Source organism: Electrona antarctica, assembly GCF_951216825.1.
Source record: "Electrona antarctica genome assembly, chromosome: 4".
In the NCBI taxonomy this organism is placed as follows: domain Eukaryota; kingdom Metazoa; phylum Chordata; class Actinopteri; order Myctophiformes; family Myctophidae; genus Electrona; species Electrona antarctica.
The window spans coordinates 37646826-37664743 of NC_136809.1; the positions used below are offsets into that span (position 1 = coordinate 37646826).

Here is a 17918-nt window from a genome sequence, read left to right on the forward strand (position 1 = left end):
CCACCCAACGAACGATGTATTATAGTACAATTTAATAATTACATTCCTTCACTATTGCCATAATAACTTTGCTAACTGCATTCCCCATGTGTCCATACTGCAGGCGAGGCCCGTGGCAGCTTGTGTGAGAGCCCGTCGGTGGTGGCGGAACACGACCGCTGGACGGTGTACAGCTCGAAGGTCAACCTCCCGGCGGCGCTGAACGACCCACGCCTCGCCAAGAGGGAGTCCGACTTCTTCACCAAAACCTGGGGCCTGGACTTTGCAGAGACCGAGGTCATGCCATCCTTCTACCTCCCCAACATCACCAGAGAACACTTTGGCCCCTACCTGCAGGAGACGGCCCAGGTCAGTGTGTGCCCCAAACCCGTGGCCCGGTCTGGACACACACAGTCACACACACACACACACACACACACACACACACACACACACACACACACACACACACACACACACACCAAGGATCACAGGGAGGACTTGTCATGTTTGAGATTACGGAGATCTCCGTCCATGGCAGTCTTAAAAAATAGCAATGTCAATCTACTTGCACAATTGTGAGCTTGTAGCTTGCGTACATTTTTGGTCATACGAGTATTAATTGGAGCTTGTGGTTAAAATGTGTCAGATGTAGGGGGGGGGCACCGGGCACCAAGGACAAAAAGGTTTGGAACCTTTTGAATTGAATACATAGGACCACAGTGGAAGCAAGTCCCCAGGCCTTATTTGTGTTATCCTTTTAGCTTGTCTTTTACACTAATAAAGTATTCAATACAAAAAAACAAAAGAAAGAAAAGCAGTTGCTCAAGTAATACCTCTGCCTTCACTGACGTTGCATTATTCAACTGAATGACTGTCACTTTAATTGCAAGCTGTACAGTAACCCAACACCTGCTAAACAACCCCACCGTTCACAATGCAGACAGAATCAGATTCACTATAAGTAAGGGTACTGTACATTGTACTTGCATACTAAGCACATGCATGTGAAGATGCACATGATTAGATTACTCATTATCTGGGTAGCATATACAAATCACATGCTACTTCCATGTGTAAATGATGGTTTACTGTATATACAAAGCAACATTAGATAAGAGAACAGGTAAGAGTTCAGTGTCCTACCTTGTGGCACAGTCTTTCTAACCACATGACCATCCCATATCATCTATATCTACAGTATAACCACAGCACACCATAGGCCAGGGTTCCCCAATTAATTTTCCTCAAGGGCCATATTTTGACTAGGGTACCAGGCTGGGGGCCGAGTCCGCACGCACAAGGTTGAGGTCTTGCCCCATTTGAAAAGGATGCCCAGTTTGACATGCATAGGCTACTGACCCCCATTTAACGCCATTTATATCTGGGACCCCCTTTTTTTGGGGAAATTCTTCCAGGGGCCACAAGGGGGCGCTCCGCGGGCCGCAAATGCCCCGCGGGCCGCCTATTGGGGAACCCTGCCATAGGCTGTGTTCAGGGAGGCAAATCTTGGTGGGTCGTCAATGTTTGTCGCTGCACTAGTGCAGGGTCTCTCTCCCAAACGTAGAGCTTGAGACCCTAAAGTGTTAAATATTGTGTTTCCAGCAACCCAGACATAAAAACAAAGTCATTATGAATTAACCACTTAAAGGTGTAGTTCACCCAAAAAGTACTTATTTTCCTTGAATTCATGAAGATTTATTTAGTTTTTGTCGCATTCCTGAGCCAATAATTTGATGACGGCGCAACTTTAAGAAAAAGTTTAAAAATAATTTCACAAATAACATTATTTTGAAACCTTTTCTTATTTTTTTATTTTTATCTACTGGTGGTCTTTTGGGAGAGGAGTTGCCAAAAAGAATTGGCTACTCTATATATGTAAATACCAAGAGCATAGATTTAATTTGTTTCTCATCTTTTATTTATTTGTGGATTTCACTGAAGCCATCTGTATCTTTTGCTATTTTAGAGGGAAAGAATCCATGAACGCTGTAAGGCCATCTGTCCCAACAAAGACGATGTGGACTCTGTCTCCAGTAACACCACTAACCACGGTATGAATTATTAAAACACCTCCCTCTGTCTCTGCAGCCTGCTGCCTCTATTACAGACCCTGATTTATACTGTTTTATGACGCTATCACATGGCAAAAATAGCAGAAGAAGAAGTATAAGTTAAGGCCTGACGCCAACTCTAAAAATGTTAGAATCGGGGTTGAACCGGTTCCGTTATCTTTTTCCTGCCTACTTTTGAGCCAAATTAATTGGTTCAGATCTCTAAAAGTTGGTTCGGAACTGGAACCAAAAAATCCTACTACTTGCCCTGAAGTGGGAACCAAAGTGGAAGATGGAGATGTGATATAAACCATCATCAAAAATAAAGAACCGAAACGGTTCTGGTGGAAAAGGGGCCATTTAGACACATGTGAGCGTGCCTCTGATTGGCGTGTGGTTTTTCAGGCATGACTCGATGATAGAAGATTAATTATTTGTTAATGTTAATGTCTATTGGTATTCACAAATCAATGTCTATTGGTATTCACAAATCAATGTCTATTGGTATTCACAAATCAATGTCTATTGGTATTCACCGTGGCAAAATCACCATGTCAAATCCTAGGACCACAATGGAAACAAGTCTCCTAGAACATTTTTGTGTTAGAGTTTTAGCCTAAATGTTTTACTGTACTACATACTGTTTACAGTTTTTGACTGATAAAGTATTCAATCAATCAATCAATCAGCTTTTGTCATAGTATCATTGCTCTAACCAAAGCTTTCTTTTCCTCAGATAAATCCAGAGCAGACCTGGAACAAGTTCCTAAGGTAAAAATCTATGTTTTTATCACAGTGCTAAGAAAGATGCATTGAAATGGAACATTCTCCATTTCTCCATTCATTACACATTCGCGATTGGCTTCATATTGCGGTTCTATGCACTCATATTGTACAGGTTTTTTTTATTAATATCTTCCAACGTGCAAAGCAAAAAACACAATTCAATTGTCGTCAACTTATAATGTAATCGTGACAGCCCTATTTGCCATTTGCATGCATGTACCTGTGGTTTGTGTCTCAGCTGCCACTCATCATGTCACATCTCTCATGTCAGATCTTCATGAAGCCAGACTTTGCGCTGGACGAGCCAACTACCTTCAACGCGGTGCTGCCCTGGTCGCACTTCAACAGCGCTGGTGGCAAGAGCAGCAGAGACATGACCTCCTCCAGACTCCTGCAGGAGAAGGTCAGTCACTGTGGCTGCTGCTGCTGCTAAAGGCCACTGAAGCCCAGCGATGATCAGGGATTCATATGAGAGTTAAAAAACAACAACAATACTATATTGTTGCTGGCGGGCAGCTCACAACACGTGTTGAGCTTGTAGATCGACTATCTTCGGTTGTTAGTTATTTTAAAATCAAAGAGTATTCGAAGTGATCAAACTAGCAATTAGAATACATGTTTAGAAGCATCTATCCATAAACACACATGGTTTCTATTGTTCCTGCCCCCTACCACCGCCGAGGTCGTGGGTTAAAATCCACCGTGGTGCATCTGGCTTTGTCGCGCGTCTACACACGAACAGTCACAATTGCCCTGTGTTCAGGGGAGGGTGAAAATTGTCACTGCACGGCTCCTCACTGGTAGGTGAGTCAGTAGGATATAACAGCAGTGACCATATGGAAATTAGTATGGGGAGGAATCGGTTGAAATGACAACTAAATTGGGGGTAAAAAAAGATTATACCTAAAACATCATTACATTTTCCGTCATGAGATTGTATTTTTGCTTTGTTGTCTCCAGTTGAGTCACTACCTGGACGTGGTGGAGGTGAGCATCGCACGTCAGATCTCGCTGCGCTCCGAGGCCTTCTTCCACGCCATGTCGTCGCAGCACGAGCTGCAGGACCGGCTGCGCAACACGCAGCGCGCGGTGGCTGTGCTGCGTCAACGCACCGCCACCATGGACCGTGTCATGTGCCAGGGCCAGCTGAGGGCCGTCCGCACCGTGCTGACACGCAACAACTGCGTCAAGCTGCACGGCAAGCTGAAGCTGATGGCGGCCGTGCACCAGACACAGCCCACCGTGCAGCTGCTGCTCTCCACCTCGGAGTTCGTGGGAGCCCTGGAGCTCATCTACACCACCAAGGAGGTGCTGCAGCAGGAGCTGCAGGGCATACACAGCTTCAGGTCAGAGGATTTTTGTGCGTCACATGATGGATTAATGCTCTGTCGCCACCACTGATATCAGTCATTTGGATTCTACAGAAGTCTTTTTATGGAATCATCTCGTGGACCGAAAATAGCCGATATACAAGGTCCCAACGAGCCTGCAATGCCTTGTAAGATTGTAGATCTGCTATTTTTGGTTATTTATTTTAAGATGAAACTGAAAGAGTAATAGAGGTTTTCAAACTAGCAGTTGAATTAGTCAATGTAGCTATAATACATGTTCAGTAGCATCTTCCATAAAACATAATTCTTCATAACTGCTACTGTAATTGTTTAGGTAACACTTTAGGTCACATTATGTAACAAATTGGCCTAACAAAGGTTTTTGCCATTTTAACATTAACGAGTATTTGAAATGGTCAAACTAGTAATCGAACACATGTTCAGTCTTCCAGAAAACCCCAATGATCTCGGATATTTCCTAAAAGAAAAGGTGAAAGCCTCAGTCTGCAATTAACTGGCTGGCTTTATATTTACCAAACATATTATAGGATTTATTTTTGCATTTATCCATGTACTGTGTGTATCCATGTATTACTAGTGAGGGCGACTTATTTTATTCAAATCATATTCAAATGTATACATTTTTATAATATTAAATGAATCGTTAAATAAAATGTCATGCACGTTTCTCCCCTCCACCCCCAGACATCTGGGCTCTCAGCTGTGTGAGTTGGAGAAGCTGATAGATAAGATGATGGTGGAGGACTTCAGCATGTACGCCAGGAGTGACCTCAACCGCAGTATGAGGGACGAGCCACACATCATGGAGAAGGTACGGCTTTAATGGAAACTGTGACACCTGCTGGTCGTTAGTTACCACTGTATTATGAATACTACAATCAGTGGTTCTCAAAGACCTCCCCCATGACTCTGATTATGGAATTACAATACTTGAGGATGTACTTGTCTATGTGTTCGTCTATAAATAACTGCCTTACTTGCTAGAATGTTAAAATATTATACTCTCTCTTGGATTATGACTCTAGATGCTAAATAAAAGATGTACTGTACTGCTGAATGTTTGAACATTTGAATTGTGACATTTAATGCATTTATTTTTTGCTGGTTCTTTTTACACCAGTGGATGCCATTTTCTAATATTTTCAGGGCAGGGCATTATCAATTAGACACTCTTTCAAGTCTAATGTATTTGTTTTTTTAAATCATACAGTACAAATTCCATCTTGTTTATGATCGAAGATCGAAAAAGGTGGGCCACAGATGCCGCTGGCAAGACTTTTTTTTTGTGCATGTGTAAATCAAGCCAAATCCATAATTGTCTTTCATTGTATAATTAAGTCGAAATCAACCACAGTCATCACACTGATTACTTAATTTAATTTGGGAATATGTAATGTAATTATCTTTGGCATTTTTTCATCTGGATGATAATGGTGGGTTTTTATCAAATCAGGCCAATTCAGATGTTTGATAAGTTGTACTAAATTGGCTCCCAGATCATTTTCTTTGATTGTTTAAACTTCTCAAGAGTTTGTCACTGCAGTTAGCAAAGAATTGCTTTTTGAATGATACTAGCCTTGACTTGGATAACTATTGGATATCTCTTTAATTACACTGCTGAAGTTTAATAACACAAATATGACATCTCTGTCGGGTGGAAACCTCATATGTCAAAATTGTTCCTTTTTACGATTCAAATTCAAAAACCAAGCAAGCTTGACGTTTTGAGCTTGCGAATCTGCCACTTTTGATACTTTTGTGTGATGCTGTAGTATGATCAAGTAGGGCATTAATTTACGCAGAAAAAAACATACACACATTTAGAATATGTAGAGGTTTCTGCCTGACTGCAACAAAATGGATTTCATGTATGTGTCAACTGTCATGGCTTATCCAGGAGCGTCTGGAGTCTCTGGTGTTTGGTCTTCTGAGACAGAGGAAACTGGACTTCCTGGACATTTACAACAATGAGATGATCCTCGCCGCCAAGGCTCTTGTCACACAGGTGGGAAGAGAAACCCTTCAAATGACTCAATGAGCCAATTAAATATCACTTGGACATTCATATTTGTATAGCACTTTAGAAATAGTTAATAGTTATACATACTATGAAGAGGATTAATAAAAGTAAAGTACACAAATTAAAACAAAATAAAACCAGTTAAAGTAAATTGTTTCTTTGTAATCAATGATACTTTGTTCAAAGTCAGTGGGAAATAAATGTGTGAATGAATGGAAATATTGTTCTTTGCAGTGCGTGGTGGACTGTGTTTCGCAAATAGAAGACATTGACACCGAAGTCGTCACTAAGTAAGTAGAACTGTTTCCTTATTAATAATCATGAGTCTAATCCTATTATCCTAATTACACTCATGATGCAAGGGCCTCAGAATCATCTCCATAGATAGAATACAACAAAACGGCAGAGGAAACCATGCAAGGTACTGTACCATCCCTGCTCAGCAGGAGCTGTTCAGTATCTTGCTCAAGAACAATTTGACACCAACACGGGTGTATAGTCGCTTTACCTCCTGAGCCACTGCTGCCATATTATGTAATATCATTGTGGAGCACACCAACATTGTTTTAAAAATGTTTCAAAAATAGCCAAACTACAAGCTCACAACACTTCAACACTAATCCAGGGGAAGCCGTGGATTGAACCAGGAACTAGCCGCTCTACCCCTGCAACAGTGGGTTGTGAAATGTGATGGGGTGTCACTTTTCGTTGGACTCACCTTTTTTAGTCTATTAGCCCCAGCTGTACTGATTCCGCTGCTGTTTGTCAAGTTTGTGAACCCATCAGTCACGCTGCCATTGCCTGCCAGTAAACATCGAACGGTCATTTTAAAATTAACAACTACACTTGAACCCAATGACAGTCAGCCAACCTTGGCTATGAGCTCCACTTGCATTCATAGATGTTGGGAACTGTGCCCATTGTCCACAGACAATGGGCTACAGTGGAGTGTACCGTGTGTGTCCTTCCTGGCAGGGTATGGAAGAATTCATTTCAGGAATGTGGAAGGTTTGTGGTGTGTGCTAAGATGCAGGATATGTTTCTGTGGGTGGGTTCACACATGTTTGTTGAGAGTGAGTGAGCCTTGCATTTATCAGAGGTGGTTTGTGTTTAGGCAGCCTTGAAGAAACCGCCTGGTTAAAACGTAACATTTCACAATCGAATGATAGAGACGAAGCTGCAATCCATAAGATTGCTCCTACCCTAGATCTGAACCTGGGTTCTCTTCGGAGCCAAGACAGAAAGCCTGTTTGGACAGAGCAGATACTACTACGGTTTGCGCTTCATGCAATTAATATCGCTTATATTTCAACTAGTAGCTAAACTACTTGACATCAGTATCTAAATCTCTCAATAGAAGAGCAGCAAGATCACCTCCAACCATACATATTGGTAAAACATAAATAAATTAAATTTTATTCACAAATATTTCTGTAGATTGCAGCTTTGAGCCATGTTGAACTTTATTGAAATCCATGTAACAGTTGTTTGTGCTTATCAGGCTACCTGATCAGATGCGTCTGATGATGTTCCACCAGTGGTTTGATCTGCTGAAGAACGTCTTTGAGAACTTCCTTCTCTTTCTACAGAGAATCAAGGTGGGTATGTCTACCCATAGACATAATATACAGAGAATTGAGGTGGGTATGTCCACTATAGTCATAATATACCGGTACAGAGAGTCAAGATGGGTATGTCAATGTCATCACCATGTTGACAGGAACAAGCATATTTCTGCAGTGGAGTTGTGGCAGGCGAAGGGGATATAGAGCTCTCTGGTTGGCTGCTACCAGTGCTATGGACCCTTTCTAAAATGTGGTACATTTATTTAGTACAGAACATACTGTATCCGTGGTATATACATTGATATTACTACAGCTGCATGTGTGCTCAATGCAGGCACAAAGCATGGGACCCATTCAAGTGTCGGACTCGCCTCATTCAAACACAGCTGTCATATTTTCTCTGAACAGAATTAAGCGTATGCCGCAACTCTAACTTAGCGTATGCCGCAACTCTAACTTATAAATATCATAAGCACTTAGGGTCTATAAATTAACCGGTGCTATTCTACTGGTTTCACTTGAGCCTTTTTTTACCATTGTAAACTCGAGTGCTCGTTCTGCAACTATTTCATGGGACAATGGATATACAGGGAGCATAGATTGGCCATTTTATCAATTGAAAATTAAGTTTATGATGGGTCTTGTGTGGTGAGTAGCCTATCCTACAGTAGGCTACTCAAAACAGAAATGGCAGGCTTCCATTTTTTCCATTATTCTAGCTGTTTATTATATTATCATTAGTTGAAGCAAAATGACATGGCCGTGTGTGCATGGTGCTGTCACTTGTTGCCGGACAGGTACGCAGTGTTTATTGTTTAAGACCGTCTGCTAAATGCCTACATTTTAAATTGTTCATTAACAGTTTGACTGTGGAATTAATTACATTGCAACGCCACGTTCACTGCCTGGATTTCATTTCACTAACCTTTGAAGAACGACCGCGCTGACATCATTGTTACTTTTCATGAAAATCCGCTTTAAAATGGTGTAATCGCTTGTCGTAGTGTTGAAAAATAATCCAAAGTGGCGATCACAACAACAGCAGAGGAGGAACGCGCCTGCTGCACGCCGCTATTGGAATGTATTGGGCCTCAATTTCCCAGAACCCTTTGCATGCCGGTGCGACGGATGTTTTTCCAATGACATCATCAAAACGCGTCGCCTATCCCAGGGGTTCTCAACGTTTTTGGCTGGGGACCCCCGGAAATGCTTTGGCCATGTATTGCGACCCCCGCCCCCCCCCCCCCCCCCCCCCCCCCCCCCACCCCCAATACAAACTGACTGCAAAAATAACCTTGATATTAGAGAAAATATATCATAAATGAATACTGAAACAGATATCATTAAGGAAAGTTTATGCATGTACTATGTAAACTCTTAATTTCCATTTTCCAGCCATTCAGTTGCATTTTCTTTTTTTGAAAATAATTTGGGGACCCCCCAAAATAATTTGGCGACCCCCCCCCCCCTAGGGGCCACGACCAAGGGGGCAGGCAGACTTTCCAACGTTGAAGCTCTGGGTCCTAGTGGTAGGAGGAGGGACTACAGGCGGACCCGTGGATTCATGACCGGGAAACCCCGTGCAGCTGGGCTTTAACATTGAGCGCTCGGTTGCCCTACGTCACTCAGGACCTCAAAGTTGAGGTCCTGGGAGGGACTTCCGGCAGTCTTCCGGGTGCTTCAAAACGCCACTGAGCAACTTCCACTGACATGAATAGCTGGGGGGGCGGAGCTTCGCGCCAGTTCAGTCTCTATTATATATATACTCTATGGCCACGACCCACGGGTTGAGAACCCCTGGCCTATCCTACTCTGTCTGAAAACGTAATTTGTGTAACTCGTTATTGGGAGGGAAGCTGTTCTACAATCAATTAAACATTAAATGTAAAATATAAGATACACCAAAATAGTCTAAATACAGATAACCATGTGCCCATGCCCTAAGCAGCACCCATAGTGCAGTAGTTATCTATAATCTCTCAAATGATTTAAGGATGTACGTGGTCATGTGTATGTGTTGTTGGGTAAAAAAAGACATCAAGCCATAGGCTATTTTTAGCACCACAATAGGCGTCTCTGTGTCGGCTCTCGGCTGCATTCAACATTTTTTCACACCCTCCAACCAACTGATCTCCCAACTTCATTTCACTGTCTGTCTGTAGTAATCTGTAGTTTGTCTGTCTGGTGGAGAGCTACCTTTCGAGGTAAATAGAATCAGGAGAATGTAAAAGACAGGAATCTGAGGGGTAGAGAGGAGTACACAGATCCCTAGCCACAATCGTAATGGGGGCCATTACAGTTATCTTGTCGGCTACCAGGATGCCCTGACGAGCACTTTTTATTTAGATATTTATCTAGACGACAATATCAGTTTCTTTTTTATAAAACTATTTGGACTCAGATTAGAGATGGGACGATATGAAAAGGACACTTAGGCTAATCTACAGTTCCACGCACAGAAACAATTCTCTGCAGACGTGTATCAAATGTAGCGGTCTCTCTCCTTCCCCTTTGTGTGTGCCTCCCTCCACTAGTCCACTCTAAGTGTGATCAGGAACGTGGTGCTGATGATCCTGGACACCAACCAGAAGAGCCGGGTGTTGGCGGAGCAGCAGCCGTCGTCGTCCGGCTCCTCAGAACCCCAGGACCACCAGAGCACGTCGGCCTCCTCGGGCTGCCCGCTGCTCCAGCAGGGTGAGGCTGAGCTGGCCTACCTCACCCATGAAGGCCTGTTCATCAGCGATGCCATCAGCGATGCCCAGCAGCAACAGGTGGTGGCATCAGCTGCAGCAGCAACCCAGGACCAGAGCTCTACCCCCGGGTCCAGGGTGCAGCAGCAGGGGGGCCGCGGAGGGGAGGCCTGTGGTAGTGACTCTGCCTCGGGCACCACTGAGTCCTCCTCCAGCAGCTTCCAAACTGTAGGGGGCGCAGGCATCGCGTAAGTCACTCATCCTAGGAGTTCCATGTGTTATCCAAGGCACAACAAATAAAGACATGCTAAGTATCTTTGGTTTACTTCCTGTATCTGCGTGAAGTAGATGGCCGCCTTTTTAGGAGTCTGTCTATTATTCCCAATGGGAGAGTGAACGTGAACACGGCTTCGGAACCATTCTTTATTTGTGATTGTCACAAGCCACACAATCTTCCCAAGATTTTCATACTAAAATGGCTTTTGGATGGAGTTTTTTTGCTGCATTCCACTTGATGTGCTGCTGTTACTGCTGCTGTTGTATGTCCGAGTGGTTCATTTCTCTCCGTAACCTCCTACAGGTCCGGTGAGGACATGATGCCTTCAGAGCTGGAGCTGGGCCGTGTGGCCAACAACATCCAGGAGCTGCTGTGCACCGCCTCAGATGTCAGCCATGACCGCTGTGTTAAAGTCCTGGTGGCCAGAGCTAAGGTACAGGATTCTACCTCAGGTGATAGTAGTCCTGGTTGCAGGCTCTAGCACATGTTGCAACGTGTTTTGATTGATTGATTAACATGTTTTTTTTACAAAAATGCATATACACAAATGTATAATATGTCCTCTGTCAGGTGGAAACCTCATATGTTCCAAAACTGTTACTTATCAGGTTTAAAATTCAAAAGTAGCAGATCTACAATCTCAAAACACAGCAGGGAGTGACAATATTAGTGACGCTGTAGTATGATCAAGTAGACCGGTAAAAAAACATAAAAGGTCTTCTGCCCGACAATAGCATCTTGTCAAAAGCATACAACACAAAATCTTAAGAGCATATTTCCATGATGTGAGCTTAGTAGATCGAAGAGGTTAATACAGCAGATCACCTTTTTTGTGTTATCATCAGTTTGTTTCTGTGCCAGATTATGAATGACTTTTCTCTCCCCGTCAGGACGGCTCTCTGGAGCGCCTGAGCTCCTCAGAGTTTGTGTGTCTGTGCCAGGCCGTGGAGGCCTTCATCAGGGACACGGAGGAGCTGTGCTGCAGGCGCAGCATGTCTCTGAGGGGGGCGCTGCAGAGCCAGGCCAACCGCTTCGTCCATCGCTTCCACGAGGAGCGCAAGACCAAGCTAAGGTTAGTGTAGTGTACCTATGGATGTTTATTCCACACTGAGTTTAGTGTAGGGTACCTCTGGATGTTTAGAAGAGAGAGAGAGAATACGAATGAAAGGAATGCATGTTGAAAGGAATGCAACATGCATGTAAAAAACAAGGGATAGCGCAACAACACCCTTAATACAGCACTGTGTTAACATGGTATCCCCACCCAGTCTGCTGCTGGACAACGAGCGGTGGAAGCAGGCTGAAGTCCCTGCAGAGTTCCAGGACCTGGTCAACTCCATCGCTGATGGAAGGATCACACTACCAGAGCGCAAGCTACCAGGTACAGTAGGTAGATCATGGTCGCTCGACACTCCCTCTAGTGTTGTGGCTGTGGGTGGCTCACTTTGGAGAAGTAGCTAGACCGGTATGAGGGTATTCTCACCACCAGTGTTCACCTTGCCTGGATTAGAATAATTGCTCATAGGCCATTTCTCTTAACCCATTTAGACCATAGGACGTGTGGAAACGTCATAGCTAATCCAACTGACTGATTGCTAGAACGTGTACACACGTCCTAGCGCATTTCGTTGATATCAAACGAGAGATTTTCAGGTCATTTTCAGGTGCTACCTTAACCATTTTCAGCTTTCACATCCCTGTTTTTGGTCATGTCATTCATTATAGGCAAAGTTTCACAAATGACGATCTGCAAGCTCAAAACGCATTGCATTGAATTGTGTTTCTGTTTGTCATGCGGCAAAGTATATGGGGCTTAAGTGGTTACGCGCACAAGACGCACCACACATGATCAGCGGTAACAGGCTCACTAAACGCTAGGTTGGGCGAGCAGTGGAGGCTCCGAGCCAACTCATGATGAGCTGTCTGAGACATCACAGACAGTGTTATGGATACAGCCTGTGGCAAAGATAAATAGACGGGAAGGAAAAGTTACATTTGCACAACCTTTTGATGACAGCACAAGGTCACAATTGACAGCATGTGACTTCGTCTGCTGGAAACCTCGTCCACTGGAATACGGCTGCAGCCAGCGGGGCGGAATATAAATCCACCACATTCGGCACCATTCGGGTGCCTTTCACACCTAAAGTCCTCTATGAACCGGACGTTCAAAGCATTTCTAGGGAAAAAAATCACTCACACAGACACTGGAGGAACTGGGGAGAAAGTGGAGATATTTTGCTAAATGCTCATTTTCGGCCACTATTTTCTTGTTTACTTTGCTAGCCTAATGCTAAGCTCACAAGCCAAATGTATGCTCTGCATGTCCTGTGGCATAATAAATGCATTGTTATTCTGTTGTTAGTCTTTACTCTTTATGTAAGGCATAAACAAATACAACAATGTGTGTGTAAACATACAGTCTACAATATGCTGAATGGAAAAGGGAGAGAAACCTGTGGCATATGATTTATTAAAATAATTTCTTGTTTATTCTTCTTTGACGGTTGTTTTTGGTGTGAGTCTGCTGTACATGCCTTTTGTGGATCAAAATGACAAACGATGTGAAAACTGACTTTAAGTGATGTTTAGAATCACTTGTAGAGGTATTTCCTTATTGTAATGGTTCTCTTAAACATTTGACATGACATAGTTATTTATGTTTGTCCTTCTTTAGGTCCAGAAGACAGGAAACCCAGTGAGCATCTCCTTGTGGACGGACAGAAATATGCTGTCATTGGGTATGTGTGTCACCAGACTGTGTATTTCATCAGCCCTGACTTCTGTATCTTCAAATCAACTAATGTAACAATATAGTATATCGTTGCTGTGTGAAGTGTTTTGAAAAAAACACAAATCTCTTCTTCTGGGGTGCCCGGCATGAAACCTTTTCAGATGGGGGGTCCACAGCCAAATGCATATCATTTTGGGTTTCCTTGGCGTGAAAACGTTTTGAGAACTAAGGATTTAGAAGACATTTGTAGAATCGGATCTTTATGGGTTCACTGGTCTCTCTACAGGACGGTGTTGCTGCTGATCCGAATGTTCCTGGAATACTGCCAGTGTGTCAACGACATCCCATCCATCACTACAGACATGCTGACACGCCTGGCTGATCTCCTCAAGGTGTGGGACACTCACACACTGCACTGGGGATGCAAGACTTAATCCAGCTAATCGATTTAATGCATAAAATAAGATGTTTTATTAATACAATTATTGAGTCATCAAAAGTTTAAAAAAGAGTGGATAGAAAACCGATCTACACGCTCACCACGATGCAATATAAATCGTGAACTTGTAGATGGGCTATTTAAACCGTTTAAATGGGGATTAAGATCAAATCACAATCTTATTTTAACCCATTAAGACCTGAGGCCAAACATCTCTTGTGTGTATCACTCTCCATGATCAAGACACTTTAAACCCCAACTGCTCTACCTGAGCGCTCATCAGAACCATCTAAGCAGCCATCAGCTGGGTGAAGCTGATCACCTTTCTCTAAGAAAATAACTGCCACCCTACACTGCACAAACTGACTGTACAAGCTACAGTACCAACATTAATGTGAAAAATATCATTCCATGACAGTTTCAAAGTAATAAGATTGACCGGTGGCTAGCATTGCTGATGGTATAATTCCACAGGCTTTGCTTGCTTGGGGAGGAATTTATTGGCATAATGGCTAAATCGGGGAGAAAAAAAATCAATTAGTTCAGTTAACTAATTTATAACGGAACCAGTTCTAGAATCAAGGTTATTTTGGTGGAAAAGGCACCTGTGTGAAGCTTTAGCCATGGGAAGAAAAGCACTCTGTACAAAACCGAGGAGAAGGCATGCTTGCTGCCGTGCTCTACTCGGGGGAAGTGTTGGAGTAGTCTCTGTAGCTGGGTGCAGATTCTTGAAGATACAAATGAAAAAAGGAATATCGGCACTCTCTTTAGTATAGTTTCTTATGAGCTTCTTTATTTCAGCAGCAGTCTACCTAGAGAAACGGAAGTGTTTCGGCACGTGCCGAAAAGGCAGACGTGCCAAAAAGCTCTTAACAAACTATACTAAAGAGGTGTGGATATTCCTTTCTAAAATACAACATTGGTTGAACTACTGCTCTCCTCCCTCTGCAGCACTTCAACTCCCGGACGTGTCAGCTGGTGCTGGGAGCCGGGGCTCTGCAGGTGGTCGGCCTCAAGACCATCACCACTAGAAACCTAGGTAGGAATGGACACGTGCTAGTATTTACCACATCACCACTAGAAACCTAGGTAGGAATGGACACGTGCTAGTATATACCACATCACCACTAGAAACCTAGGTAGGAATGGACACGTGCTAGTATTTACCACATCACCACTAGAAACCTAGGTAGGAATGGACACGTGCTAGTATTTACCACATCACCACTAGAAACCTAGGTAGGAATGGACACGTGCTAGTATATACCACATCACCACTAGAAACCTAGGTAGGAATGGACACGTGCTAGTATTTACCACATCACCACTAGAAACCTAGGTAGGAATGGACACATGCTAGTATTTACCACATCACCACTAGAAACCTAGGTAGGAATGGACACGTGCTAGTATATACCACATCACCACTAGAAACCTAGGTAGGAATGGACACATGCTATATACCACATCACCACTAGAAACCTAGGTAGTAATGGACACATGCTAGTATATACCACATCACCACTAGAAACCTAGGTAGGAATGGACACATGCTAGTATATACCACATCACCACTAGAAACCTAGGTAGGAATGGACACATGCTATATACCACATCACCACTAGAAACCTAGGTAGTAATGGACACATGCTATATACCACATCACCACTAGAAACCTAGGTAGGAATGGACACATGCTATATACCACATCACCACTAGAAACCTAGGTAGTAATGGACACATGCTATATACCACATCACCACTAGAAACCTAGGTAGGAATGGACACGTGCTAGTATATACCACATCACCACTAGAAACCTAGGTAGTAATGGACACATGCTAGTATATACCGCATCACTAGAAACCTAGGTAGGAATGGACACATGCTAGTATATACCGCATCACTAGAAACCTAGGTAGGAATGGACACATGCTAGTATATACCGCATCACTAGAAACCTAGGTAGGAATGGACACATGCTAGTATATACCGCATCACTAGAAACCTAGGTAGGAATGGACACATGCTAGTATATACCGCATCACTAGAAACCTAGGTAGGAATGGACACATGCTAGTATATACCACATCACCACTAGAAACCTAGGTAGTAATGGACACATGCTAGTATATACCACATCACCACTAGAAATCTAGGTAGGAATGGACACATGCTAGTATATACCACATCACCACTAGAAACCTAGGTAGGAATGGACACATGCTAGTATATACCACATCACCACTAGAAACCTAGGTAGGAATGGACACATGCTAGTATATACCACATCACCACTAGAAATCTAGGTAGGAATGGACACATGCTAGTATATACCACATCACCACTAGAAATCTAGGTAGGAATGGACACATGCTAGTATATACCACATCACCACTAGAAACCTAGGTAGGAATGGACACATGCTAGTATATACCACATCACCACTAGAAACCTAGGTAGGAATGGACACATGCTATATACCACATCACCACTAGAAACCTAGGTAGGAATGGACACATGCTAGTATATACCACATCACCACTAGAAACCTAGGTAGGAATGGACACATGCTATATACCACATCACCACTAGAAACCTAGGTAGTAATGGACACATGCTAGTATATACCACATCACCACTAGAAACCTAGGTAGGAATGGACACATGCTATATACCACATCACCACTAGAAACCTAGGTAGTAATGGACACATGCTAGTATATACCGCATCACCACTAGAAACCTAGGTAGTAATGGACACATGCTAGTATATACCGCATCACTAGAAACCTAGGTAGGAATGGACACATGCTAGTATATACCGCATCACTAGAAACCTAGGTAGGAATGGACACATGCTAGTATATACCGCATCACTAGAAACCTAGGTAGGAATGGACACATGCTAGTATATACCACATCACCACTAGAAACCTAGGTAGTAATGGACACATGCTAGTATATACCACATCACCACTAGAAATCTAGGTAGGAATGGACACATGCTAGTATATACCACATCACCACTAGAAACCTAGGTAGGAATGGACACATGCTAGTATATACCACATCACCACTAGAAACCTAGGTAGGAATGGACACATGCTAGTATATACCACATCACCACTAGAAATCTAGGTAGGAATGGACACATGCTAGTATATACCACATCACCACTAGAAATCTAGGTAGGAATGGACACATGCTAGTATATACCACATCACCACTAGAAACCTAGGTAGGAATGGACACATGCTAGTATATACCACATCACCACTAGAAACCTAGGTAGGAATGGACACATGCTATATACCACATCACCACTAGAAACCTAGGTAGGAATGGACACATGCTAGTATATACCACATCACCACTAGAAACCTAGGTAGGAATGGACACATGCTATATACCACATCACCACTAGAAACCTAGGTAGTAATGGACACATGCTAGTATATACCACATCACCACTAGAAACCTAGGTAGGAATGGACACATGCTATATACCACATCACCACTAGAAACCTAGGTAGGAATGGACACATGCTAGTATATACCACATCACCACTAGAAATCTAGGTAGGAATGGACACATGCTAGTATATACCACATCACCACTAGAAACCTAGGTAGGAATGGACACATGCTAGTATATACCACATCACCACTAGAAACCTAGGTAGTAATGGACACATGCTAGTATATACCACATCACCACTAGAAACCTAGGTAGGAATGGACACGTGCTAGTATTTACCACATCACCACTAGAAACCTAGGTAGTAATGGACACATGCTAGTATATACCACATCACCACTAGAAACCTAGGTAGTAATGGACACGTGCTATATACCACATCACCACTAGAAACCTAGGTAGTAATGGACACGTGCTATATACCACATCACCACTAGAAACCTAGGTAGTAATGGACACGTGATATATACCACATCACTAGAAACCTAGGTAGGAATGGACACGTGCTATATACCACATCACTAGAAACCTAGGTAGGAAT

General features: G+C 43.1%; 1 protein-coding gene across 4 annotated transcripts in view; it reads left to right on the forward strand.

Moving 5' to 3' along the window:
- Window positions 1-17918, forward strand: part of vps54 (VPS54 subunit of GARP complex) — a 29726-nt gene that overhangs the window by 4620 nt on the left and 7188 nt on the right. For all 4 annotated transcript variants that reach the window (XM_079500009.1, XM_079500007.1, XM_079500008.1 and 1 more), the window contains exons 3-18: window positions 104-348; window positions 1949-2033; window positions 2770-2804; window positions 3091-3222; window positions 3780-4165; window positions 4856-4982; window positions 6069-6176; window positions 6426-6481; window positions 7693-7789; window positions 10291-10694; window positions 11027-11156; window positions 11614-11795; window positions 11992-12104; window positions 13401-13464; window positions 13744-13849; window positions 14848-14935. In XM_079500009.1, the coding sequence (XP_079356135.1) occupies window positions 104-348; window positions 1949-2033; window positions 2770-2804; window positions 3091-3222; window positions 3780-4165; window positions 4856-4982; window positions 6069-6176; window positions 6426-6481; window positions 7693-7789; window positions 10291-10694; window positions 11027-11156; window positions 11614-11795; window positions 11992-12104; window positions 13401-13464; window positions 13744-13849; window positions 14848-14935 (2358 nt within the window). The remainder of the gene's footprint in view (window positions 1-103; window positions 349-1948; window positions 2034-2769; window positions 2805-3090; window positions 3223-3779; window positions 4166-4855; window positions 4983-6068; window positions 6177-6425; window positions 6482-7692; window positions 7790-10290; window positions 10695-11026; window positions 11157-11613; window positions 11796-11991; window positions 12105-13400; window positions 13465-13743; window positions 13850-14847; window positions 14936-17918) is intronic.